The sequence below is a fragment of the Numida meleagris genome, chromosome 2 (genome assembly GCF_002078875.1).
Source record: "Numida meleagris isolate 19003 breed g44 Domestic line chromosome 2, NumMel1.0, whole genome shotgun sequence".
Taxonomy (NCBI): Eukaryota; Metazoa; Chordata; class Aves; order Galliformes; family Numididae; genus Numida; species Numida meleagris.
In genome coordinates this window covers 127,754,374-127,781,343 of record NC_034410.1, presented here as the reverse complement: position 1 = coordinate 127,781,343, position 26,970 = coordinate 127,754,374, and the positions used below count along the sequence as shown (strand labels likewise).

At 37.0% G+C, this 26,970-nt stretch overlaps 1 protein-coding gene across 1 annotated transcript in view; it reads left to right on the top strand.

Moving 5' to 3' along the window:
• The window catches only part of UBR5 (ubiquitin protein ligase E3 component n-recognin 5), a 72,473-nt gene that overhangs the window by 3,805 nt on the left and 41,698 nt on the right, over nucleotides 1–26,970 (top strand). The window contains exons 5-16 of the mRNA XM_021385558.1: nucleotides 360–479; nucleotides 3,720–3,909; nucleotides 5,956–6,115; nucleotides 12,097–12,246; nucleotides 14,245–14,438; nucleotides 18,203–18,319; nucleotides 18,401–18,511; nucleotides 19,220–19,374; nucleotides 22,018–22,135; nucleotides 23,003–23,187; nucleotides 23,955–24,064; nucleotides 25,445–25,557. Of these exons, the coding sequence (XP_021241233.1) occupies nucleotides 12,105–12,246; nucleotides 14,245–14,438; nucleotides 18,203–18,319; nucleotides 18,401–18,511; nucleotides 19,220–19,374; nucleotides 22,018–22,135; nucleotides 23,003–23,187; nucleotides 23,955–24,064; nucleotides 25,445–25,557 (1,245 nt within the window). The 5' untranslated portion in view covers nucleotides 360–479; nucleotides 3,720–3,909; nucleotides 5,956–6,115; nucleotides 12,097–12,104. The remainder of the gene's footprint in view (nucleotides 1–359; nucleotides 480–3,719; nucleotides 3,910–5,955; nucleotides 6,116–12,096; nucleotides 12,247–14,244; nucleotides 14,439–18,202; nucleotides 18,320–18,400; nucleotides 18,512–19,219; nucleotides 19,375–22,017; nucleotides 22,136–23,002; nucleotides 23,188–23,954; nucleotides 24,065–25,444; nucleotides 25,558–26,970) is intronic.

Genomic DNA, 26,970 nt, shown 5'->3' with positions numbered 1-26,970 from the left:
CTTGAAGGAGCAAACTCAGGCTCAGGTCTACAGATAGCATATATGTGCAAATTATAATTGCCTGTTCTAACTGAAAGCACAGTGGCTATCTCAAATCACTAATTAGCTTAATGTGTATTTGCAACTGTGCTGTTACGGATTGCTGGTGTACATACAATCTACAGACATGCTTTCCATTTTCTTTCTTCAGTTTACCTCTTAATATACAGTTAGATTAGTTTGGAATATTCCCCAAGGGTGTTGCTTAAGCTGGTATGTTACCAGACTAAGTCCCTGAGAATTTAGACCTGGGATTCCAGGTTTTGTTCTTAACCCATTTGGGATTGTTTTGTGACTGATTTACCATCTTTTACTTTCAGTTCAAAGTTGAGCAGTGGCTCAGGGGCAGGAAGGACATCCAGGCCAGGCAGGACTAGTGACTCCCCATGGTTTCTGTCTGGTTCTGAAACTCTGGGCAGACTGGCAGGCAACACCCTTGGGTAAGTTTTGATAGGATTGAGGCTGCAATCTGTTTGTTCCATATTTGAGTATATGTGTATACACATATATAAATTGTATGCAGTTTGTGTAAGGGAACGTATAATTAATTATACAGCAGTTGTGTAGATAGGGTATAATAAACATTATTGGTTAAAATGACAGATATGCAAGTGACCCTTCAGTACTTAGGATATGGAGCATTCTTTGTGTATGTGTGGAGAGTAACTTTGTTTTGGCTGTGTTGTCTTCTGAATGTTTTTTTGGGTTAGTTCATTGTGAAATACAGTTATTTTAGAGGGACGCTATCAATTTAAGCTATCTAATAGGACAGTAGTGTAAAGTAAAAGGAATGCAGGAAGAGTCATCATTCTGTATATTTCTGGGCTCGTTTACTCAGTTTTATTGTGCCTTCCCTTACTCCTGCCCTGAGTAATAAACTGCTTTTTGTTTGTTGGGCTTTTTACGCATATTAAAAGGAAGGAAACATTTTAAAAGGTTATCACTTAGCGCCTTTAAAATTCTACTATGTACTGAATCAACTCTACAGGCTCAGCTTTTTGATCCTTTGCTTTAAAATTGATGGTGTCCCTCCATGTAGCAATTTAAATGTATCTTCTGCACATAATCACAGTGAATTCTTAGTTGTATGCTTTTAGAAGTTGAATGTGCTTTTCTAAGGTAACTAACCATAATAAAGAGACTTGCTTTTAGAAAATGTACTTTCTGCATGTGAACGTCTTGTTAAAGGAGGAGAAGAACTTCTGCTTTTCCCTCAGTGTGAATTTGTTACCACAGAAGCTAATTTTGCTGGAGGATTAGTTTCATGAAAGATACCCCATACTCCAGCTTCCTGTGAAACTTTCATGCATCTGAATCTAGATTTGTCAAACTTTGAAGGCATATTGGTTCTGTCGCGTTTAAAAACCTGCTGTTGAAAGTGTAAGATGTTTTTCCTCAGATCAGGAATGTGCTGAATTTATTTTTACTTGACCATAACCATTAAAATTATTTGAAGCTATGTACTTAGGAGACCTAGCTTGAAGAGTTGCTAATTTCTTCCTGCGCATGCTTTAGAACTCGCCAAACTCAGAATAACAGTGGATACCATAACTGCTCTGTTAAATGAGAGTGCTTGTCATAATAAACCGAATCTGAAAACATGAAAATGGTGGAGTCCTTAGATTAGATCATGGGATTTGGAAGATGGCTGTCATTCTAGTGGGCAGTGGAGAGATGTGAGAAGAGGAAGTTCAACATCAATGATCTGTTCAGGTTTAGAGAGCTTCGGCCAGAATCATGTCCTTATGGTTTTTTTCTTCCTTTACTGTTTGAGAGCACAGACCTGTTAAGCTAAAGAAGGGTGTATAACGAGGGATTTGGAGTATGTCGGGTGAATGTAAGTTTACTTGAAAAGTGTCCAGATGGGGGGGGGGGGGGGGGGGGAAGGCTTTGCAAACTAAAGGGAGGTGAATTTTATGAAGATGTTTTTGTGCCAAGGGTTATATAAAGGAGCATGTGTATTAAACACTGTAAAGAATTCAAGGAATTAAGCCTGTCTCGTGTCACTTTTTTTAAAGAACAAGTTTCAACCACATTTTAATTATTTTTTAGTTAAACTAAAATTAATACCTGAAAATGGTGATGTGCTGAGTCAGTGGGTGTCCCCAGACCTGATCTAACTTGAGCTAGTACAGTACACAGCTGGTATGGTGTGATTTTTAAAGAAAACAGTTTTCTGATGCCTCTTAGTTGTCAAGGAGGACACACTTGGAATATTTGAGTCATTTTGTATATATATGTATATGTACTGTCTAACTGAGGTAGAGAGATGCATCTGTAATCAAGTATTAACATCTAGTACATAAGCTTTTCTTAAACCCATATCTTCCCTGCCAAGTGTTGAATTGGAATCTTTCGTCCCTCAGCCCTTTTACTTGCCTGCAGAAGCAAAATAACTAGCTTACTTTAAATAAAATGTCTTTTTTTTTCCCCCCAGTAGTATATTTCTGTGAGCCCTTTTTCTAACTCATAAGACTTTAGCTGATGCCATCGTTGTATTGCTTATTGTCTTGTATTGAGCTGTTGTCTGTGTGTTTGCTGACTAGAATCCTGAAGATGTAGTTGTCTGTGAAAAGGACTCACCTTAGGCAGATGCTTGAGTTACTCTTAACTTTATGGTCTTGTCAGAAGAAAAGAGAAGGATGTTAGTAATTAACTAAACTACAAAATGAAGGCAATTATTTTTATTTAACTAGCTTTTACCTCTACAGGTGATATACTTTTAATGTGACTTTTAGATATTGTTTCAGAGAATGGTTCTCTTTTGCTAGATTTGCTATGCTAGATCTTTTAAAATTATTTTTTTTTAGATAACAGTAATACCATATGCAATAGCCTTTACAGTTGGTATGCGCAATAACTGGGAAGACAAACCAGAGTCTCTTTAGCTTTTCAGGACAACGAGGTGTCTAGTCTTACTTCCAGAGCAGATTTATTTGACTCAGTTCTGTGGTGTTAAGAGTAGTTGAAAGTTGTAATGATAGCGAGTTGTCTGTTTCCACAAATAACTGCTTTTTATTCTCTTGTGTTAATATTGACTTATTAAAATGAAAAAGCTGCTTGTTCAGTCAGTTTACACATCCTTTGCTGTAGAGTTGATGCTGATTTCTTCAGTAGCAATAAGTCCAAAGCAGAGCATCTCTTCAAAACCTATGTGAATCAAAGAACTGTCTGGTGTCAGATTTGTCTTGCAGTCAGGACTGTTACTTGATCTTTTTCAGTGTAATCTAAGGTAATTTCTTAATGTGGATCAAGTCCCAGAAATTTTAAAGAGCCACAGGAGTATAGAGACATTATGTCAAATAATCCACTGACCTTGAGGCATTGCTTGTGTGTTTTTATAGTAAAAAGTTAACAGCTGAGTGTTAGCCATTATGCTTCTGAAATTGTTGCCTCTAGAAACTCAGGGAATTGATCTGGGCATCTGTGTCAACATTCACAAAACTATATGAGTAGGAAAAAATGCAACTTCCAATCGGAGGTTTTGTATTTCTTGTTTGATTCAGAACTTTATCAAATAATGTGGTGCTCTTACTAGTTTTGAGAGAGACTTCAATAGCATCTGCTTGTGAAGTTGATCTCCTGTATTTTTCAGACAGTCTACAAGCTATTAACAATAAAACTTATGCCGTGTTTCTTGAAATGTTGCTATAAAAATAAATATATCTAAATCCTTCTAGGAGTCGCTGGAGTTCAGGGGTTGGTGGAAGTGGAGGAGGATCTTCTGGGAGATCATCTGCTGGAGCTCGCGATTCTCGAAGGCAGACCAGAGTTATACGCACAGGGCGCGACAGAGGATCTGGACTGCTGGGGAGTCAGCCACAGCCAGTGATTCCAGCATCAGTCATTCCAGAGGAACTCATTTCACAGGTACCTGAGCTTGTTTTCAAGAACTTGAGCAGGAAAGTGTTTTCAGAGTACTTGCTTTCTCCAAGGAGTAATGGTATATAATTGAAAAGATTGAATTTCTCTAGTTGAATTGTTTTTATTCTGAAATGTATAGTATGAGTAACAGAATTCTATTTTTTTTTTTTTGGATGCTTGCATTTTTATTTCCCAAACTTCCACTAAGACAAGGTATATGCATAGTCTGTTTAGTCTTGATGAGGAATGTCACGTGTTCTTCATTTGAAGAAGTCAAATGTTTGAGAATCATATCAGGCATGTAGATAGCAACATTGTTTCTTGAAGGGAGTGTAAGGAAAGGGGGCTGGTTGACTTTTTTTAATAAAGGAGTGATCCATTTTAGATTTAAATGAAAAACACATTTAATCTCATAAATAATTTTTCTTCATTAAAACCTGCACTTAATTATTTAGTAAACTGAACTGATTATTTTCTAGTGTAAATTGTTCTGCTTTTACCTGTTAATGCTCTAAAACCTGGATAAGCTGTTGGATTTTATGTGACTCATTAGTTTGAAACAGTTTTTCTCCATGCTTCAACAAAATACGTTCAAAATACAGGACTGGTAAATGCATTTAAATTCTTAAATTAAGACGAGTTGCTCGTCTACTACATTTAGAATACAGATGCTAAGTTGCTAGGCCAAAGATAATCTGCTCGCATGCTTTGTGTGGCCTGTAGCATGGCTGGCACAAGATAGGAGCCAGCAGGCTTAGTATCTGCAGACACACTTGTGGCAGATGGGCTTCCTGTCTCTTCTTTAATTGCAAACCTAATAAAAGCTGGAGCTTCTGTCTTCACAGTGACAAGATACTGGGCATGTTAGTTACCCTGAACTTAGCCCTGCTTTCAGGAAGCTACGTGACCTCCAGATATTTCTTTAAGCTGTACTTTTTGTTTTGCCTACATTGTTCATATCCAGTTTTTTCTTTGAGTGTTTATGGATGTATTTGATACCTTACATAAAAGAGAAAAACTGCCCTATTCTGTATTTTAATATGTGGCTTGTCAGTGAAGTCTTAGCATTGCTTCCATTCCTATCATCTTTCTCTTTTTTTCTTGGTATGTTTTATTTTTTAAATAGCATACTTTGTCTGTCTTTCAAACAAAAATGTCTGAAACAAACCAGTGGGAAAGAGCTCCAGAGCTGGTCTGTGAAACATACATTCTACTATATCCCAAAAATCTGTAAATAACTTCTGGCATTGAGTGTTACGACAAAGTTTACCTTTGTATCCTGTTAAATTTTGTTTTGTTTTTCTTTTTTTTCTTTCTTTTCTATTCCTATTACCAGACCATTTTATTTGGTGCCTCATTTTTACAGGATTATGAGAACGTTCAGTAGTGGTTTCTTAATCACCTTCACACTGCTTGTAAACTTCCAGAATTCTGTCTTCTCTGGTATTCAGTTATGGGTAGTCAGAGCTCTGGGGCCTAAAGTTTGTGGAAGGAACCAGAATGCTTCTGGTTAATATTTGGAAGGTTTCTTTTGTATTTATGCTTTTCTAGTATAAACTCAAATGATGCAGAAACTGCTGAAGGTGAGCATTTAGAAACAGAATGATGAAAAAACAGAGGAGGTGGCCATGTGTTGGAGGACACTGGAAAGAAGATCCAGTGTCAAAAAGACTGGGATTGAAGTGTAGTTTTGGAAAACAATTGATTGCAGAAGTCTGCTGATGGATGTACTTTAACACTTCTATAGAAATATCCAGGAAATTCTCAGAAAGGGATGGTTTCAGTGTTATTTCTTGCTTACCACATTAAGTATTTCAGTAAGTAGATTCTAAGGTGACCCATAAGGAAATTCAGCACCAAGGCTGGAGTCTGAGAGAAAGTTAAATATCTGGTACAAGATGCTGAGAAAAAAAGTGAGCCTTAACGTGTATGTATAGTCTGACTTCTGAGACTCTCTTGGGTTTTGTTAGACTTCCTTTAGAGTTAAGCATTCTTATCTTAGGAAAGATGAGCTGACCGTGGTTAGTAATCAATTATACTCTGCATTTACAGGCACAAGTTGTTTTACAAGGGAAGTCCAGAAGTATTATCATCCGGGAACTCCAGCGAACAAATCTTGATGTAAACCTTGCTGTAAATAATTTGTTGAGTCGTGATGATGAAGATGGAGATGATGGGGATGACACAGCAAGTGAATCATACCTTCCTGGAGGTTTGTATCCTGTAACTTTTGATAAGAAAACGTCAGTATGTTCTTATTTTTCTGTATTTGAACGCTCACAGCGTGCTCTGTGCTGTGCAAGGTATGCAATGAAGACTGTTCTTTCAGGAGAAAAGTGTAAAGATGCACGAAACAAAAGATGCAGTGGGGTGTTTTGAGGGATTAGATTAGTCGTTGAAGAATAACTGTTGATTCAGTGGGTGGCATGAAAGTGATTTATCTTTTTAAGAACCCTAGCTTTGTAACACGAGCGTTACTTACATCTGTATTTTGCTGCTCAATGAGATACTGAGACTGCTATGTGGCTTGCTTGTAAAAGCTAATTCTAAAACTTTCCAGTCCACCTGCATGTTATTTTTACTACTAACACGTATTTTTAAGGCGCAGTGGTTAAGTGAGGGCAGAATGGTTTACAGTTGTTACAGTTAGACTGGGAATTTATTTGTCATCTCAAGTACCTCTCATAAATACTGTAGTATTTGGCAATACAGATTTAATGCTATAATTGAAGTCCAGCTATTCTTGAAACGCTGTCTGCCCCATGCAATTGTTTTTTTAGGAAAGACTTTGAGTCTTTTCATTGGCTAAATAAGGTAATCCTACTCTTCTGCCAAGTAAACATCTGAAAACTGCAGCCAAATCTGATGTTTATACTAGGTGCACTGCATGATAAGAACACATCTGAACTCTGGCTACATATTAGTTCTCCTTCTGTGTGTGTCAGAATGACATTTGCTATTTTTGTAATAGCTATTTTTTTTCTGCTCATCTGGTTCACCAGGAAGGTTCATGGGCTTCCTTCATCAATATCTTGTCCATCATGCGATTAGACAAAGGGTTTTTTGTTCTGCGGCAAAGCTGCAGCTCTGTCAAGCTTCTTTAATTCTTAAGTTGACTCTTTATTTTAGTGATCAGTTTCATAGCATTAGATGCATTGGTGTAATTGAATTCTCTTAACACTTTGCATGTATTCAAAGCAGTAGCTCCTACTGTAAATGTACCAGGTCCTGCCTTCAAAAGACTAATGACCGTTAGTAATCATTTACAGTAAATATTCCTTCTGACTGTACTAACCAGCTTTTTACAGCACTAGCTGTTCTCTTAATACCTCTTGGGATCACAGAGGTCAGTTAATATGGGACCGTCTGACAACCTGTAACTAGCCGCTTTTATTTTCAAGGCACCTGCACTGCACTGTCTCTTGTAATTGAGATGATAGGTTAAATCGGTGTGCGGAGTTTCACTGTCTTTGGTAGCTGTCTAGAAAACAGCTTTGTTTGTTGCCAAATTTTTGAAGCATCTCACCTGTTCAGACTAATATTTCCTATTAGAGATGAATATTATTATGTGATTAGTATGAATATTTTTTCCCTCTTACCCACAGAGAAACTGAGCTAACTTTTCCCGGTTTTTGTGGGAAAAGAGATAAAAGTTTCAATTGAAATAAAATCTGTTACGTCTTAATCCCAGTCTGCAAAGATGAAATTCACAGTTTGTAGAACTTGCAGTGCTTTCTGTGTCTCTTAGTTACTTTTGCCAGTAGAACTCGAATAACTTTGCTGTACAGAAATGCTCTTGGTAACTGAATGTGATCAAAACACGAGGAGAAGTCGAGCTGAGCAGTGATCAGTGCTGTTGTGACTCTACTGCTGGTATATGAAATAGTACGAATTACCGGTCTCCACTTGTATCGTGTGATTGTGCAGGCTAGATTTCAGGAAAACCTGGTGGCTAGGGATCCTTGCCTGTAGGTCTGAGGGGGAAAAAATAACGTTTTGCCCTTCAGAACAACATAGAACCAATTTTCAAGTTTTTTGCTCTATAAAATTTTCATTCTTCTTATGTCTTGCCTCTGGATGTTCTTCTGGACCTATAACTACGTTCATTGAGGAAAAATTGTAGATAACCAATAATTGCTACGTGCGTTCTATTTTTAGTCATGTATCCATAAGTGATTCTGAAAGATAAAAGAACTTTTACTTTTTATGATGTCAAATTATACTTAATAGGTTTTATTCCTTCCAAGCACAACAAAAGTAAATGACAAGGCTGCTCTTTGCCTCGGGGTTTTGGAAGTCCTTGCATTTTAGTTAAAAAGAGTATGCTAATTTTTACATTCTCCCTTTTGCATGTCTGGTTCTTTTCTTAAATTAAGCCCCTTAGGTTACTCCTCCAAACTTCTCAGGGCAGAGAAATTTGTGCTTTTTTTATTTTTATTTTTTAAAGAGAAACTTACACTTGATTTAAAATAAATGAAAGAGACAAATTTCACTGTGGCTGGAAGATAAGTTCTTGTTTAATACATCAGAATTTCATTAATATATCAGTTGTGCTGTAGTTTCAGTTAGTATTTGTAAGGGTTATCATCTGATTTTTATTTTTTATAAAGGAAGCAATTCTTCCCAAATGTCTTAAGAGAATAAAAAATGTCTTAAGAGAAGAACTCTTTTCTGTACAGATTGCTTTAAAGAAATTCTCTCAGGAATTTTATTTTCTAGAGCCTTACGTAGTTTGACTTTTCTGACTAGTCCTGTTTCTTTGTTTTATGGTGGTTAGGTGAATAGAATGTAGTTTCATTTGATAAATAACAAATACGTGAGGAAAAATCAAGGAAGAAGCTGCATAGAGGAAAATAATTTTTCATAGAAAAGACTCAAAGTTGTGTAGAATAAATTTCCTGCTCATTTCAAATTTTGCTGGAGGCTTCTTCCAGGCTTTCTTTTATCAGCCTCTGGTTTTGTACAATTCAGATGTGTGCATGTTTGCTCAGTAACTCCTACTTCATAGACTGGGTTCTCACTAGTGGAATTGGTGAAGCTTAGTTTTGGCAGTATCCGGACTGCTTTGAATTTTGGAATCTGAGATGAACTTGTTTCAAAATACAAAGTAAAAATGCAGTTTTTTGGAGGAGAGAAGAGACCGGCTTATGTCAGCAGTGTTTACTGTATTGGTTTGCAGCGAGGAGAGATGGGAACCAGCACACAGTGTAGGGATCAGTTTAAAACCTGGGCGTTCAGTGGCTTTCCTTTAGGGAGGACAGTTATGTGTGTGTTTGTTACGGCTTTGTTAGTATGCTTTTTTTGGTTTGCTTTTTGTTTTCCCTCTTGATTTTGAAGATGAACATCAAGTTCAGTAATATTTTGAATAAATATAACTTATTAAGAAATGAGTCCTGGAGTTCTTCATATGTCTCGTTTCCTAGGAAACCAAAATACATGCTTTTGTCTTCAGTGTCACAGTTTTGCCAGTTTGAAAGAAGTGGAGATACTGAAGGCATTGTATTTTTCAATGTTTCATAAAAATATGCAGCTGAGAATAAGGAAGACCTCATGATTCCCTCTTTAAGCGAAAACATCTAATGTGAGCTCAGCTTGATGTCCACATCAGTCTTGGCAATGCCTTCAAGTAATGGATCCATAGAAAAACAGTGTTAACGCTGCCCACGGAGCTTTTGGAAAATAGAAATGTTTTCAGTGCTTGAATTAGTGTTTATGTGCTTATTGAAAGTGTCTTTTCCTCACCCTTTTTTCATTTCTGCTGCCCTGGCTATCTATTTCATGCCAATTTTCATTCAAATTTACTTGAGGAAGTACCTATGACTTCTTACCTAAATAGACTGATCAGAATCCTCACATCTTAATCAGTATTTGAGGGGTTTGATTCTGGTCTGCCACTACACAGGAAATGAATGATACCATCTTAAGGGATTTTCCTCAAAAGCAAAAAAAAACAAAAACAAAACAAAACAGTCATAGAAAAGGTTTGGTGTTTTTTTTTTTTCCCCTTCTTCCTCTGCCCCCCACTGGATTCTTAAACTGGATCTAGCCTTGCAGTATCTGTGTTTTCACAGAACTAAAAAAATTCCAGTGATGTTTGAAGGGGAGTGGATTTGGCTCTTATCCCTACTGGTTTTAGCACCTTTGTTTGCTGGTATAGAGGATGGAAGAAAGGGAATCTCTTGCAGAAATATTGGAAGAAAATTAAAATTTGATTTGAAGCTGAAAGAAGAGGGTAAGAAAGGCTTGATTTCCTCTCTCATATTAACGCGTATGTAGCCAAAAAATGCATAGTTTTGGTTCTTGGATCTGATTGTTTGAATTTTAACTCTCCTGTTTAGAAACAAGGCTAACCTCAAGATGTTTAAAGTGCTTCCAGGGGTTTGTGTGTTAGTGTTCCAAGTTAGTGTCTGTTTTCTTAGAAGATAATTTTTAGCTCAGCTTAAATGACATATGGTACATTTTGAATTTTCTGTGCTGATCAATTCTAACAGAGATAGAGATTTTCTTTCAGTTTATGCCTGGATACAAGAACAAGTTGTGAGGCTGTATGGAGGTTGGAACTTACCTAGGGATGAGTGGTAGGGGTGAACGTGGGAAGAGGGAACAACAGCAGCAGGTGAACATTAAAGTATATAACAGAATATTAGCTGTCTTTACAGCTTCTGAACTATGGTTCCTACAAGTTGACGCTCTTAGGGTGGGGTGTTCTGCCACTTCCATGTTCTTTTGGAATATGGATAAAATAGGCAGCAGGGTAAGACCACCCTGGGACATCTAAAATGTTCTGGCAAGACGGAGCATGTTTACCAAATAAGACTTTTTTCTTTTAGTAGGCTTTGGAAGCAGGATGGCTTTCTAAAACGTACTGCATGGACCACCCAGTTCCAAACTCTGTGCTTCCAGCACAGACTATGCTTTTAGTGGGTAACTTGTTTTTTGCAAAAAACTCTCACAGCTTGTTTGGAAGACCGTAGAGCTCAAATTTTTATAGCACTGTTTTAATGTGAACTCATTTCTGCGGGGGACAGCTGATGGCTTCTATGTCTTAAATTTCTGAACTCTCTCTGAAAAATAAAAGGATGAGTGTTGTGATTTGCAGGGATGTGTATGTCTCTAATACCTTCTGTGCTACTAAATGAAACAGTTGAGTGAGCTCTCATAGCGAGCGAGGACATAGGGCAGCTTTTCAGTTTCTGGTTACCCTCTTGTTTGTACGTTGCTGTTTGTTTGTTTGGCAAATTAATGCCCTGAAATGGCTGTTTGTAGATTTGGATTTCCCACCTTGGCCCAAGGAGAGGCCTTGCCATAGGGCTGAAGAAGAGAAATAGGACTGTTCCTTCTGTAGCAGCAAGATGGTAGTCTGGTTTAGTTGTCTTGTCAGGGAATGTTCCCAGAATTTGCTAAATTACGTGCGTTTTCAGTAGCCTTGTGTGTGGTTGGTATCTATTGATTAGTAAGCAGAAGGAGATGGTTTGATAGTTCAGTGAAATTCAGTACTTAGAGAAATTTGGGTTTTTAAAAGAGGAGTTCGGGTGGTCACAAAATCATATAATTTCATCCTCCTGGGTATTTTTTTTAACTGTGTGGTATTAAAAAATGGAAACGAATGCATTCTTCCAGATAACCGTTGTTGTTCTTAATGTAGCTACCAATGAAGATTTGTACCAAGAGCTGAAAGTTCGGGAATTAAGCATATAATTCTCTGAAAGAAACGTTCAGTGGAGGAGCTACAGTCTTTCACATCAAAGATGTGGCTTTGTGAAGGCCAGCTTTCACCATCCTTCCTTAATTCTAGATCATTTTAAGAGTTTCATGTGCGTGAGTGTGTATGCTCATCTATGTGCTTGTATCTGCCTTACTCTAGGTCTTTGTTCTTCCAAGTGAAAGGCTAAAATGTGAATTCCCAGGTTACAGAAAAAAATTGTTCTGGGTAAGACTTGTTTGTGAAATGTGGTTAGATAAGTGACAAAGAGCAGTTCTTGTAAGGAACCTAGTTTTGTGCACTAGACCACAATGCTTGATTGTAAATGTGGGTGTGTAGGAGGCACATGAGTTGGAACTGGTGAATCTGAAGAGCAGAAATTCAATTAATAGGTAGGATTTTTATTTTTTATGTTTGTTTAGTTGATGGTCTCTCTAGCTGATGTTTTAAGTAGCTGATTATTCACTTAAGACCCTTGTCTCCTCTTATAGAGGATCTTATGTCTCTTCTGGATGCTGACATACATTCTGCTCACCCAAGTGTCATTATTGATGCTGATGCTATGTTTTCAGAAGATATTAGTTACTTTGGTTATCCATCCTTTCGGCGCTCATCACTTTCCAGGCTAGGCTCATCCAGAGGTAATTTTGCACCTTTTTTCTTTGTAATAAGTAGTTTACTGTGCAAAGCTAGTGGTAGTACACGGTGGTGGTTTAGATTCCAATTTAATGTGAAAGTAGACTGTGATGCGATGTCAAATATAGAGTAGACAAGTAGATTTTTGTTACTCATCAAAATTATTATCCAATTCTGAGTCTCAGCAGGTAAGTTCTATAAGAACCTCAATGATCATGTGTTGTTAAAAATCTAATTGTTGATTGTTGATGTTGCAAGGTGTAAAACTTCTGCATGCCAAATTTTATTTTAAACTCTGTAGTGTACGTACTTACTAATATATATTATGCATTACAAGTATTTAATTTGGTTCAAAAATTAGCAACAGTTGATGACATGCAGCATTCTAAATCTATTTTTCCCTGTTTTGGGTTATGCTTTACACAGTGTTTTTCACATTTCCTGAGGTAATCCCTGGCAGATATTCCTCCTCATTCTATGAAGTTAACATGTTTAACTATCAGGGAGGGAGAAGAAATCTAATTTTTTTTCACTTTTTTTTTTTTTTTGGAAAGCATTTTTGTAGCTGGTTCGGGAGCACTATTGGCAGTTGATATAAACGCTTTGATCAATGTTATTGATCAAAGCATTTTTCTGTTTGTTTTTGTAAAACGTATTACAGTTATAACATTTAAACAGAACACGCAGCGACTTGGAGCTTTCTGAAGCTATTGTACAAATGCCTAGAGTATTTCCAAACTGTTAATCCAACCTCTCCTGTGGTTTTTTGTTTAGTACAGTTTTATTGCCTTTTATGAGCCTGTTGTAGTATATTAATGGTTGAAGTAAGATCGAATTGCAGAATTAGTCAAGGGTCAGAATGATGTTTGCCAGAAGAGAAGTAGAATATTTTATGTAATTCGTCTGTAAGAACAAGCTGCTGTGTTTGGCTTATGTAAAAACTTTGCCAGTTTTCTAATACTGCAAAAGACCCAAGACTTGGCATAATTTATTGAAACAATGATGTAGTAATGTGGTCATCTTATACGTGTAATTCCAGTTGACTTCTGTAAGCGTAAGTGAAGTATTTAATAGGTTAAATGCATTATGTGCATGTACAAATATTCAGCATCTGACATAACTCCTTCTAAATTCCTCCTTTTTTTTCCTTTCCTAAGGTTATTCTATATAAGACGTTACCACGAATTTTATAATCCTTATTTTCCATGCATAGTTGACTCTTGGAAAGTTAGTTTGATTACCTGATTTAAAAAATTTATCTGCATGAGCGAACTGCAGAGTACTGGCTTTAGACAGTTTGTAGGCCAATTGGAGGGGAAGCATTTTGGTAAGGAACGTTTTCCTACAAGGATCCTTTTTAAAACTTGTCTGACTATTGAAAAGTGTTCATTTGATCTACTCAAAACAGACGCACTTTAATTTATTAAATCTGGTCCTGTAGAATATTGTTTTAAACAAAAGGGGTTGGATTATCAAGCTTGTATACCAAGAGCTTTTTTAATGCTTGCTTTCTTTAACCTTTTCAAATTACTGGTTTTTCGGGGGAAAGTTGTTACGAAACTCTCTAATAAATACTCTTTTTGGTTTGCATAAATGAATCTAACAGACAGTATGGATCAGAATTTTTTTTGTTGTTGTTACTTCATTGATTAAAAACAATACTACAAAACTGCATATTTTACTGTAAAACCTGAAATTGCTGTGTTTCATGTATTTGGCCTCTTATGATGCAAGTAAAAATGCTGTAGCATTTTTGATAGCACACAAAACTGTGAGATTTCTTTATTTCTAGCTTATTGTTTTTATATTTAGTAATTCTAAAGTACATATGCTTGGAAGGGTTAATATATTGAATGTTGCATGTCAGGACTTCATTATTTTTAATCGTTGTGAGTAGATTTAACTGCTGTTAGTTGCATCCTGAAGGGTCTTTACTAGAGAGTGGCTTACTTTTATCCCACTGGTGTGACCCAATTGCATACCAGTTCTCCTTCTTCCCTTAGAGAGAGACTCTGAGCTGTTGCGTGAACGTGAGTCCGTTTTACGTTTGCGTGAACGAAGGTGGCTTGATGGAGCCTCATTTGATAATGAAAGAGGCTCTACAAGTAAGGAGGGGGAACCAAACCTGGACAAGAAGAATGCACCTGTTCAAAGTCCTGTTTCTCTAGGAGAAGACTTGCAGTGGTGGCCAGATAAGGTACTGAAAAGTTTTGTCTATTTTATTTGCAATAAACCTCTTGTTCTTTTTCCCTAAATAAATAGTGTGTTTTCTTGATGAATATTTCATCTTAGTTTGTGAGAATGCAATAAAGTAAATTATTTGTTGTGAGGTTAGGAAGATTATAAATAACTAGTTACTCCTTTTGATAGTTAATGCTTATTCTTTAATCCTGTTTTTATTTCCTTCTCATGTTTTGAATTCCCTGTTAAGGTCATAAGATTTTTTTTTCCCCTCTTCTTTTCGTAAGTATTCAAAAAATTTAATAGGCAGTAGGAAACTCATAAAACAATTGATTCAGTGTAGTGCTTTATTTTCCTGTGTTTCTGTTTTGTTTCTTCTTCCTTTAGACTCAGTATAGACAGATTGAAGAGAACGGTGAACTTAGGATTTTATTTCTGTTTACAGCAGCTCACCTCTAATCCCTGTTATATTGGTTTTGGTGTTCAAACCGAGAAATGTAGATACCCAACAAAGGAATATTTTGTCAAATAGTTCCTCTCCCAGCCAGACCTTGCATGGCATTTAGCTTTTAGCTTCTGTGTCAGTGAAAATTAGCAGCTCTTGTCCCTCTTCCTTTGTCATGATGACAGAATGAAAAGGTCATCTAGCTTGAGAAGAGAGAAATTTTAGAGTTTTTAGCATAAAAGAATAAATTTAGTTCACGTTTGGAATACTAAACTATGTTTTTCATCCAAAACACTGCTGTGTTTTGATAATGTAACATTATCGTCATCATTATTACTGTTTTGTTTATTACTGTGCAACTTCAGGATGTTTGTGCTGTTTTGTTCCCTCTTCTTTCCCCCTCAAGATGTTTTATTTTATTTGCAGACGCAGCAAGTTATGCCCTAGGATAATTATTGCAGTCTTTTATTGGATGTATTTTATGGAATTAACTTGCTAGATTATGTAATTTCATGGTTGCTCAATTTAAATATAAGAAACCTCTTACCACAGACATTTTTGCATATGCACTCTTGTAAACCCTGGCTTCCAGTTAAATGAAGGTGTGCCTTACTGGAAAGGGCTCTCATCTTTGTGCAGTGTTAGTCAGACCTTTTATTCTGTCCCTCAGCTGAACATTCACAGCCCCATTTTTAAGTTCTTTTGGTTGTATTGCCTGACAGAAGTTCTTCATGATAAATCATGAGGGAGTTGATTTAGTTGAAAGGCCATCTCAAGTATTTCTTCTGTTTTGAGAATCCTAAAGGAGATGCTGAAATGTTAATGGATGTTAAGAGCAAGTTAGATGAGAGATTCAAGGGTGTGAAAAATTGCTATGGAATAACCAGTCTTGTTTTCTTTATTTTTTGTTACTTTCACATTTAGCATTTGAGACAGAGCTATAGTACACCGTGATGAGGATGGATGGTAAATTTGAGTTTGAGAGGCAGAGTACCAGCAAAACACTAATGGTGTGAAACATGTTGCATACTGAGTTTTTTTCCACCAAATTAGTGAAGTCAGATGTCCAAGAATTCAAGTAAATAATTCTAATAGATCAAATCTCATCAGACAGTAGAACTATTAATCTGTGTCTCTTATCAGTGAAAACCTTGTGCCGTCCATGGCAGAGCCACTCTGTTGTATGGCAATTTTTTCCTCCTTGGCTATAGTTAGGTGCAAACTGAGCCTTATTTAGACAGTTCGAAGTGGGTATATTCTTTTTAGCTAATGAGATGTAAAGATTTTAATCAGCAGTCTGAATTCTGAATCATTTTCAAGGTATTTTCTGGTCTGAACTCAGAATTTAGAGTTGAATACATGCGACTCAGGTTATAGTACCAGAGCTGTCATGTCACTTGTGCATCTTCGTGTTGTCACTCTTTTGAATGGCCTTACGGAGGTGTATGTAGCCATGGTCCTGACTTTTAGATTAGAACTGCTGATATTTAGATGGGAGAAAAGACTGTGAATGGTGAGTCTCTTTAGTGTTGCATTTGTGGAATAAATCTGCTTGTAAAAAAAAAAAAAATTATAAAACAGATTAGCAAGAATAAAAAATCATGGTGAAAAATTGCTATCTCTACTTAACTTCTGAAGATTCCTTTGTGCTGATGAAATAGAGGCACATTTTGTTAAGGCTGCAGTAGGTTCTCTTTCAGAATATGCAATGCTTACATGACAGCAATTAATCTTGACTTGGATTAGCATGCAAGTTCTGGGCATGGGAGATACCCTCTGGAACAAAACTGTTCTCTTATGACTTAACTAATTTTAGATTCTGGTATCATATTATAAAAGAGAGTTGTTTCTGATGTCATCCATCCTTTTCTGCTGCCATCTTTCTCTTCTTTCTCAAAGTATTGTTGAGCATTTTGAACTACTGATAAGAGACATACTAAATTGTGTTATTGAAGGATACGCTCATACCTCTTGAAACGTGGACTCCTGTGCATGAAAATAGCAAAATAAATAAATAATATTTTACAAAGAAGTTAATCCAGGTTTATGAACAAACAAAATAGTTGGTTCTTTTTCCAGTTGTAAACTTCCGAAGCTGAAAGGAAAGCCTTGTTATGTAGGGGATGGATGAATGTACAGGATGGTGGGCTTTGTTAGTAGTCTGACATGGGTTCAGCTTCCCCTCAGGTGGCTGAATTGTTTATATGTCTTATCTTTCAATTTCAAAGAGGCAGTTAAATATGCTGATCTGGAAGATCTCTAATCTATTGCAGGTTACCTACACTATTCATCACATGCGTGTCCTTCAAATTTTGAAGCTGTAGAAGACAAAATTTTGTATCACTTGATGTTATACTAGTTTAGGTTATTGTTTCATTTTAAGAGCTGTATTTTCTTTCAAACAAATTTTTACTTCCTGCCAGTAGAGAAATTTAGAAAAAACATTTTCCTTATAGCTGCAATTGCTGAGGAGTGCTAAATGCACTGGCCTTGCAAATATTTGTCAATAGGCAGAAGTTAGCCTTGTTCACAAGTCTGTAGTTTGAAATACCTTTTCAGTGCAAGGGGAAACCTAAACTTGGAGGAGTGTGGTTATAACTGTCAAATAGTTGATGTGACACAGATAGTCAACCAAATCTAAGAAAAAAAGGAGCATGCAAGGTGGAGGTGGTGTGCAGTACAAAGCATTCAGCAGATTGGTGCTGTCTGAGTAGAAGAAAGATGCTGTATGACATTCGTTAAAATGAGAAGAAAATGGGAGGGAAGAAAAGTAACCCATTGTGGAAAGCTTGTCTGGCTTGCTACATATTAATGGTGCGTTAAAGTGATATTTAGCACATAGATTTTTTAACTTTTTTTTTTAATTTTATCTTGTTTGCTGTTATTTCCCTTCAGAAGTAGAAGAATTGTTTTATTAATGAGGTAGTGGATTTGAAAATTCTTGGTCAGTTAGGAGATATTTTCATGGGAGTGCTTAGGAATGGAATAATGGAATTTAGTTGCCTTTTTATTCATTTCAAAAAGCTAGTATTTTAGAAGCAAACTGTTTTTAAAATACCAGAAATCAAGAGATGTTCCCATCTTTAATTCCATGAACAATGTTTTATTCTTAAAATATTGTGGAAACTCTTAATAAACTGACAGAGTTAATTGCCAAATAATATTTTCCTGCAATTAAACAATAAAGTATATCTAAACATCCATTCTTTCCTTCCTCACCCTATCAACAGCAATACTGCAGATTTTCTTGTTGTTTGAGGGAATGTTGAGTTTTAGACAACCTGAATACATCTTCATTTTCAAGTTCAGCAGACTTCATATGTCTGTATTTGCAGGATGGAACAAAGTTTATCTCAATTGGAGCCCTATATTCTGAGCTTGTGGCAGTTAACAGTAAAGGAGAACTCTATCAGTGGAAGTGGAGTGAATCGGAGCCTTACAGAAATGCACAGGTACTGCTCATCTTTAAGTCCTATCTTCAGAATGTTTTATATGCTTTGAATGTCTAAAATATTGTTTTATTGTTTCCAAAGAATCCTTCCCTACACCATCCACGAGCCATGTTCTTGGGATTAACCAATGAAAAGATTGTGCTTCTCTCTGCAAATAGTATTAGAGCAACTGTTGCCACTGAAAATAACAAGGTATGGGATGTGTGCTGGTTTCTGAATTTGACAGTGCTGGGGTGTTGGTTTTTTCTGTTCTTTTTTTTTTTCAGTTGCTTGCAGTGTATTGTAGAGAAGTTGATCCTTCAGCTTCAACAGTAGTAGAAAGTACTTCACTAATTTATTCATCTCTCTTCATTTTCCCCTATGTTGGTCTAAAAAAAGAACGAGAGCAAATATCCAATTGATGTCTTGTAACAATGCAAAAAGTTAACAGGAACAAACAGTGAAGCCAAAAACGCAACTAAACAACCAAAACTTCTCAGATCTGGTAGATTTACAATTGAACAAATGCGAGAATATCTGAAGCATGTCTGTTTAACCTAATTACCTGAGATGCTTGAGTTCTTGCTATTACAGCATAAACGGATCTGGATTCTGGATCAAAAATGCTTGTTAACGTTCTGTATGTAGTTACTGGAAAAACTAAGGACACTGAAACTTTCGGTACTGCAAATGAATTTATCTAAATTCACTTTTCTACCCAATTGAGTGAACGTCAAACTCCGAAGCTTTTGATTTGGTGAACTATAGCCATGTGCTGTATTTTTATGACGCTTGTCTGTATTTTTGGTCACCTTCTTCTGTCATGTTTACTGATTTTTGAAGTGATGTTATTGATCTTTATTTTTTATGTCCCCCCCACTCTTTCCATCTTCTCCGTTCCTTTCTTCCTTTCTCCCTTAGGTTGCTACCTGGGTGGATGAAACTTTAAGCTCAGTGGCATCTAAATTAGAACACACTGCACAGACATACTCAGAGCTTCAGGGAGAACGGATTGTTTCCTTACATTGTTGTGCTCTTTATACATGTGCTCAGCTAGAGAATAACTTGTACTGGTGGTAAGTAAATACTGTTCATATAGAATAGTGGCTGTCTTCGTGTCCTCAATTCTGAGAAATGTTGCAAAATTACTGGACTCCAGTTATTTTGGGTTCCCAAACTCTACTCTTGAGGTTAGGTTCCCTTTTAACAATGTATTTATTCTCTTCCTTCACGCCTAAAGCTTTTCAGCTGAGTTTCAACATCTTTGAGAGAACAGGGTTATTCTTTTAGGAGATGTATACAAGTGTTTTAGCATTCAGTTGTATAAGTACTGCATAATATTAAAAAAGACCCTTCTTAGGCCTTTCGCACATTTTTCTGGATTATAAATGTGAAGCAAACTTACCCAAGTATGAGGTTCACGTTTGTCTGTCAAGTTCTGTTAGAAATTCCGGTCTGTTAGTTTGTGGTCCAAACTCTAAAGAATAGAGGAACAACATCAAACGCTCCCTCTGGAACTTGTTGCTGAAATTATATTGCAATGTTTATGAGATAGATATAGAATGTTAAAGTATTTTAATAATTACAAGGCTTATTTTCAACAGAATCCTCAGAAATAACACACTCATGAGATTTGACATTTATCTGTAATTTGAATGAATTTATTGAATATTATTAATGCATTGTCAGTATGCATTATTTTTGTCAGATTGTTAGGAGTAGCACACTGCATTATACATCGTACCCAAAGCTTCAGTAGCTTTTTAGACATGGATGAATTAAGTGCTTGAAGATAAGCTGGAAATTGGAGCACTGAAAATTGATTCTATGAAATATCTTTCTTACTAAACTCTCATTACTCTGGACAATTGTTGCTAGGCTTGTAGTTAAACACAGCTGTATTTTATTCTAACTTCTGGTCTCAGACGATGAAATTACATCTCCTCTGGTTCTTGGTGCTTTTGCTGTGTCACCACTGACATACCTCACTTAGAATAGTTACTCTGTGGAAACTGTTAACATCGGAGATATTTGACTGTTAGAATCTGATGCTTTTACTGCTTCTAGAATAGTTGGTCCAATTTATAAAAAGTCTTGCAAGCACTTACTTGGAGAGCAGTGAGACACTGGCACAGGCTGCCCAGAGAAGCTGTGTATGTCCCATCCCTGAAGATGTTCAAGGCCAGGCTGGATGGGGCTCTGGACAGCCTGATCTATTGGATGGCAACCCTGCCTGTGGCATGGAGGTTGGAAGCGGATGGGGTTTAAGGTTCCAGATGATCTTAAAGGTTCAGATGACACCAAGCTGAGCAGTGCAGTCAATACACTGGAGGGAAGGGAAGCCATCCAGGGGGACCTGGCTGGCTGGAGAAGTGGGCCCATGTGAACCTCATGAGGTTCAACAAGGCCAAATGAAGGTGCTGCACTTGGGCCGGGGCAATCCCAGGTATTTATACAAACTGGGGGAAGAACTCCTTGAGAGCAGCCTTTTGGGGAGGGACTTGGGGGTCCTGGTGGACGAGAAGCTTGACATGAGCCAGCAGTGTGCGCTGGCAGCACGGAAGGCCAACTATGTTCTGGGCTGCATTAAAAGAGGAGTGGCCAGCAGGGAGAGGGAGGTGGTGGTCCCCCTCTGCTCAGCTCTTGTGAGGCCCCATCTGGAGTGCTGCGTGCAGGACTGGGGCCCCCAGCACAAGAAAGATGCAGAGCTCTTGGAATGGGTCCAAAGGAAGGTGACTAAGATGATCAGAGGGCTGGAGCACCTCTCCTGTGAAGAAAGGCTGAGGGAGTTGGGCTTGTTTAGCTTGGACGAGAGAACGCTCCAGGGAGATCTCATTGTGGCCTTCCAATGCTTGAAGGGAGCATATAAACAGGAAGGGGAACGATTGTTTATGAGGGTGGATAACAATAGGACAAGGGGGAATGGTTTTAAACTGAGACAGGGGAGGTTTAGGTTAGATATTAGGAGGAAGTTTTTCACACAGAGGGTGACAGTGCACTGGAACAGGTTGCCCAAGGAGGTTGTGGATGCCCCATCCCTGGAGGCGTTCAAGGCCAGGCTGGATGTGGCTCTGGGCAGCCTGGTCTAGTGGTTGGCGACCCTGCACTCAGCAGGGGGGTTGAAACTCGATGATCTTTGAGGTCCTTTTCAACCCGGGCCATTCTATGAAACTACGGTCCCTTCCAGGCCAAACCATTCTATGATTGTATAATTTAATTTTCTTTTGAAGGCTACATTTATTTGTTAATCAGTGCGTCCATTCTGGAAATATTGTCAGTATTGGTGGTTTTATGTTAACCAGACAGATTAACGTAATCTGTCGGAGCCTTCTGTTACTAGTAATGTAACAATCTTAAGTTGCTTGTAATACCTTAGAGAAGATTTTTGGTCCCTGCTACACTGGAAATTGTTGCTTTTTGTCTTTTACTTAACATGAAGGAGGGTTCAAGCTAAAATGAAAGCCTTTTAGCAGCTTCACGTTTTGTGTACTCTCTCTGTTCCTCCTTCTCTAATACATTAGCTGTTGGAGGTGAATTTGGAAAGTGAGGATGAAGAGTGAGAAACGTCATTTTTGCTGTTCTTTAGGTTTTTGGAGAAAGTGATACAGAGGCTTGTATATTGATCATAACTACATGATGCAGAAGGAACAAATTGTTCAAAGATAGAAGCAAAATTTCTTTTGCAGCCTTTTTAACAGTAATGTGTATTTTTTCCACAGGGGTGTGGTTCCTTTCAGCCAAAGGAAGAAAATGCTAGAAAAGGCCAGAGCAAAAAATAAAAAGCCCAAGTCTAGTGCTGGTATCTCCTCCATGCCAAATATAACTGTTGGAACCCAGGCAAGTGCAGCTATCTATCATGTGTGATGCTTTTACAATGTTGTGTCATGAGCTTAGAGAATGTTCTTTAAAAAAAAATAATATGAAAGTCAGGTTCCATTCTTGTGCACAGGTGTATCAATAACTTCGGTATTAAGGTGGTATACTTCAATTACATGCCTCTAAAGTGAGGTGGTGTGTCCTATTAATGTTCTTTCTTACTGGTATGGTCATTGCTGCAAATGCGGAGAAATGAACAGTACCCATACAAAGTGGGTTTTTTTGTTTGTTTTTAACTCAACCACCGATTTTGTACTTTGAGAGGATGAAATCTTAGTAATACCATGATTCTCAATAAGGTACCTGGCTTTGTAGATTTTTCTTGCATTTCAAGTACCTGCAAAATCAGTACCTGGGATCTATTACATATTCAATGGAAAATGCATTTGGTTTGAAGCCTTTCCCTAAATGGTTAATAGCTGATTCAGAGACAGAACGTTCTGTTTGTGATTATTATTAGAACTGGTATTAGAGGAAGCAGTCCCTTCCTAGGGAGCACATTTCTTTTGGTTCCCAATCCATTCTAGTCAGCTCTGGGATGAGTCTTTGTTTTTGGATGAATCACTCCTTTTGTTGTTGAGCATCTGAATATTGTGTATTTAACAGTTACACTGGGAAAGCTGTTGTTCTCAGCTGTGAATTGCACAGTAGTCTTTTTCTTCTAGCAAAGTGCATAGTAAGTCATGCTGCCTTTTCTTTTCACCCGCTTTCATAAGGTTTCTTTCCTGTTTTTTGATTACTACATATGTTACCAAGAAAATGCATGCATATGTGGTTTCCTTTAGCATAATGCATTCTTCTCATGGAAGTAAATATTTCTGTCTGTAGGTGTGCTTAAGAAATAACCCCCTCTACCATGCTGGAGCAGTTGCTTTTTCAATCAGTGCTGGAATTCCTAAAGTGGGTGTGTTAATGGAATCTGTTTGGAACATGAATGACAGCTGTCGATTTCAGCTTCGGTCACCAGAGAGCCTGAAAAATATGGAGAAAGCTAGCAAAACTACAGAGGCCAAGTAAGTGTGTTGGGAATGAGAATGCACGTACACAGAACCTGTATTTGATATTCTTTTGAATTGCTGATTGATGTCATGCTTACAAGAAAGCTAGGAACTGAAAAACTGCTGTATATGCAGAAATGCTTACTGCTTGAAAGGTGTCTCAGTGATGTAAAAGCACTATGGAAATGTGAAATGCAGAAGGATTGTTAAATGAGAATTTTTCCTGCAATGTTTCTGAGGTTTTATATTTGAATAACTGAAATGGGTTTTGTTGTGGAACTTGAAGGCTTGAAAATGTAGTTTTCATGGCATTTTGAAACCTTTTCCAGCCCCTCCAAGGTTGGGATGTGGGGGTGGTTGTTTAGATCAATGGTTGCCAGTTTCTCAAAACAAATTTAAACTCTTGTATGAAAAACCTGAACGGCAGTTCTGCTGTTTCTGCGTATAGCATAAAGCTAATAATTCTTTGTTTCCAAGTGAAGCACAAAGGGTGTTTATGCACTGTAATGTTATCTATATGTTCCTTTAATGTTACAAAAGGTAATTAATGATTAAGAAGCAGAACATCGTTCCTAATGTTGGATGCATAGCCAAGTAAGTTAGGATGTTTGTTCCAAAGTGTGAAGCTATTTCACTAAAGCTTTTGCTAAAGCACTATAAGTGCTGCTACTACTTAAAGTATAGAACGTGGCTGGTTTCTTGGGCACAGTGATGCTTCATCCACTACCATGGAAAAGACTGCCTTTTTCTTCCTTAATTTTAAGTAACGCTTTTTATTCTAGGCCTGAAAGCAAACAGGAACCAGTGAAAACTGAGATGGGTCCTCCACCTTCCCCAGCTTCCACTTGCAGCGACGCATCTTCAATAGCGAGCAGCGCATCAATGCCATATAGTGAGTAGTGTACAGCTCATGGTAACATAAAATATTTCTATAGATAAGAAGTTCTTGTAAAAGGCAGTTCCAGAAAGATACTGTACTAACTTAAGAATCTGATTAAAACTAGAAATCTTTTTCATATTACAGTCTGACCCGCAATATGTGTAAAGGCTTTTTTAATAATCTTTAAATAAGCAGTGAATTATCACTGTTAAACTTAAATGTAGTAGTACAAGCAGTGACTACTTGATGAAAGGTGTATCTAAGCAGATAAAACATTTAGTTGTCAGAATCAAAAGTATCTTTGGGATGTAATCAATAAATTAAATTTCGGTGCATAAAGTTGGTCATCTTTCTTACACAAAATGCCTAAAACCAGACATTATTTACTGACATATAAAAGCAGTCAGGGAAGCTTTATAGCAACAACTGTACTTAGTGTTTTGTTTTTTAACATTTATACCCATATGTCTATAAGTGGTTAATTACAATACTATCAATGGAAGGAATCTTCTCTTTGCCTTTATTTCTTCTACATAGCGCGGTTTTAAGAAGTGTCACTTAAAGAATTGGATTCTGTGACAAAAATCTTTTATGCTCAGATGTGCAGAACTAATTTATTGAACCAGAACAAGTGCTCGCTACTGATGCGTTCTGTTACATGGTTCTATCTGTAATTAATTACTGATTATAACTTTGCTTGAGATTTTGATGTAGTGTTTGAAGTTAATCTCATAGCTAGTTCTCCCCTTTTCACTTTAAATATTTTGATCATCTTAATTATACTTAAAGAAAGTTCAGTATATAAATGTTCTTGTCAGTGTTTATTTAGCCACAAAAGGTTAAATTTGATCCTGAGTGGATTTGAGCTTACTGTTGTTGCTGTTCAGATGCGTGTTTGGACAACAACAATATTTGCTGTGGTGACACTATTTTCTGCCTCATGTACTGCTCATCTAGTTGCTTACCAAATAATCCATAACTTAGTGGACATGCAGGCTTCTTGTGGGAGTGATAGAATGCACTGTAGCAGGGCTGAATGAAGAGTCTTATAATGTCAGTCTTTTTACCTGCAACTTAAATATCTGAGCCCTGCCAAAACAAGTTCTTGTAATTATTTTGTTTAAAAGTCCTTAAAATTAGCTTTTTTATCTGATGGCATTTATTAGCGCTTGTATCATAGGTGGGAAAAAAAAAAACATTAAAGTGGCATGGTATGTTATTAGGTAGCTCTAATGCTTGTAAATCCAGCTTCCTGTTAACCTGTCATTAATTTCTAGATTTGAACATTGATGCTCTTTTGGGGAGGAAATAGTTTGGTGAACAATGCCTTTTTGGTACTTTGATTAAATATTTCAAGTCCCTTTTTTCATTAATTACATTTTCTTTTCTCAGAGCGACGACGATCAACTCCTGCTCCAAAGGAGGAGGAGAAAGTGAATGAAGAGCAGTGGTCTCTGAGGGAAGTTGTGTTTGTAGAAGACGTTAAAAATGTTCCTGTTGGCAAGGTTTGTCTAAAATCTGGTATTCAATTTTTTTTATAATTACTTTAGATAAGCTAATTGTTAAAGTGGTATAGGAATTAAATCATCTACGCAGTTCTCTGCTAAGCTTTTCCAAACCAAGAAAAATAGGAAGGCCCAGAGAAGTTTTCCACGAATTTTAAAGATCAGATTACTTTCGGTTTCATTCATGGAGGACCTTACATACATAATATTAAAAAAGTATATAAAAATCCAGAAGGGGAACTGATTGCCCAAGAGAAGGCAGTAGATTTAGTCAAGGTTATTATAGTTACATACTTAGTGGTTTTACTTGTGCAGAAGCGGAAGATTTACCTTGAGCAGTATCTTTGAGTGGAAGAGGCCCACAGTGAGTTGTTGTGTTTCAGATCATTTCTGCAAAGGGGAACATTGTGCAAATCAATTTGTTAAAACACTTCAATTTTTGTAAGTGAGGTTTTGAGGTTTAGTTGAAGTCCCTGACACAATTGTTTGCCTCTTACACCAGCTTTCAGAAAGCTTTTTACTTCTAATGGTGTTTGTCTTTGTGGGGTGCATCATGAAGAAGTACTGTGAGAAATACGGAACAGTTTGAATTTTGATGTTTTCATATTTTCACTGAAATGCTTAAACCAATAAGTAGAAAAAAACAATGAGTAGACTGTCTTCTGAATGCAATTACTGGTTCCAAGTCTATTCTATAACTGTCATTAATGATAAAGGTGCTTCTTTCCTCATAGAGCTTGCTGTTGTTTTCAGTGATGTATATGGTCATTCATTTTTCTCCTGTTACATTTTTTAACACTTCATCTTTGAAGATCAAATAAAATCCCGCAGACAAAACCATTTAAAAAAAAAAGAAGCCTAGCGGTGCCTATGTTAAGGACAGAAACACAGTTCATGCCATGTTATGTGTTTTACATGTAATTTGGATCAGTTGTGGAAAAGACTGGAGGCACTTCAGTCTGCAGAAGGGATACTCTTTGCAGTGTTATCCTGCAGGCTTCCAGAATTGCTGTTCTGTTCATTATCAAACTGTTGTTTTTTTTTTTGGATCACAAGAAGGTAAATTACTAAATTAAACAAAGATAATTTGACTTCTGAAGAATCAAGCTGGTTGGTGTGTAGTTAACTTCTGAGGCATACAGAAGTTCTGACTGCAGAAATGTATTAAAATGAATTGGGAGTTGTTTAAAACTTTCTGGGTTAAGAAGTCCTGCCCTTTCAGAGTCATAAATAAACCTTCAGCTGGTCGTCCCCAGCCATTTGTTTGCTGAATCACGTTCTAAAAAGTCACATCCTCTATGTATTGCTGTGGGTGACCTCAGCTTACAAAGCTTTGTGTAAAAGCTTTGGTCATTTAAAAAAAAAAAAAAAGTACTTAATTCTACATGTTAAACTAGAAGTTGTGCTTGAACC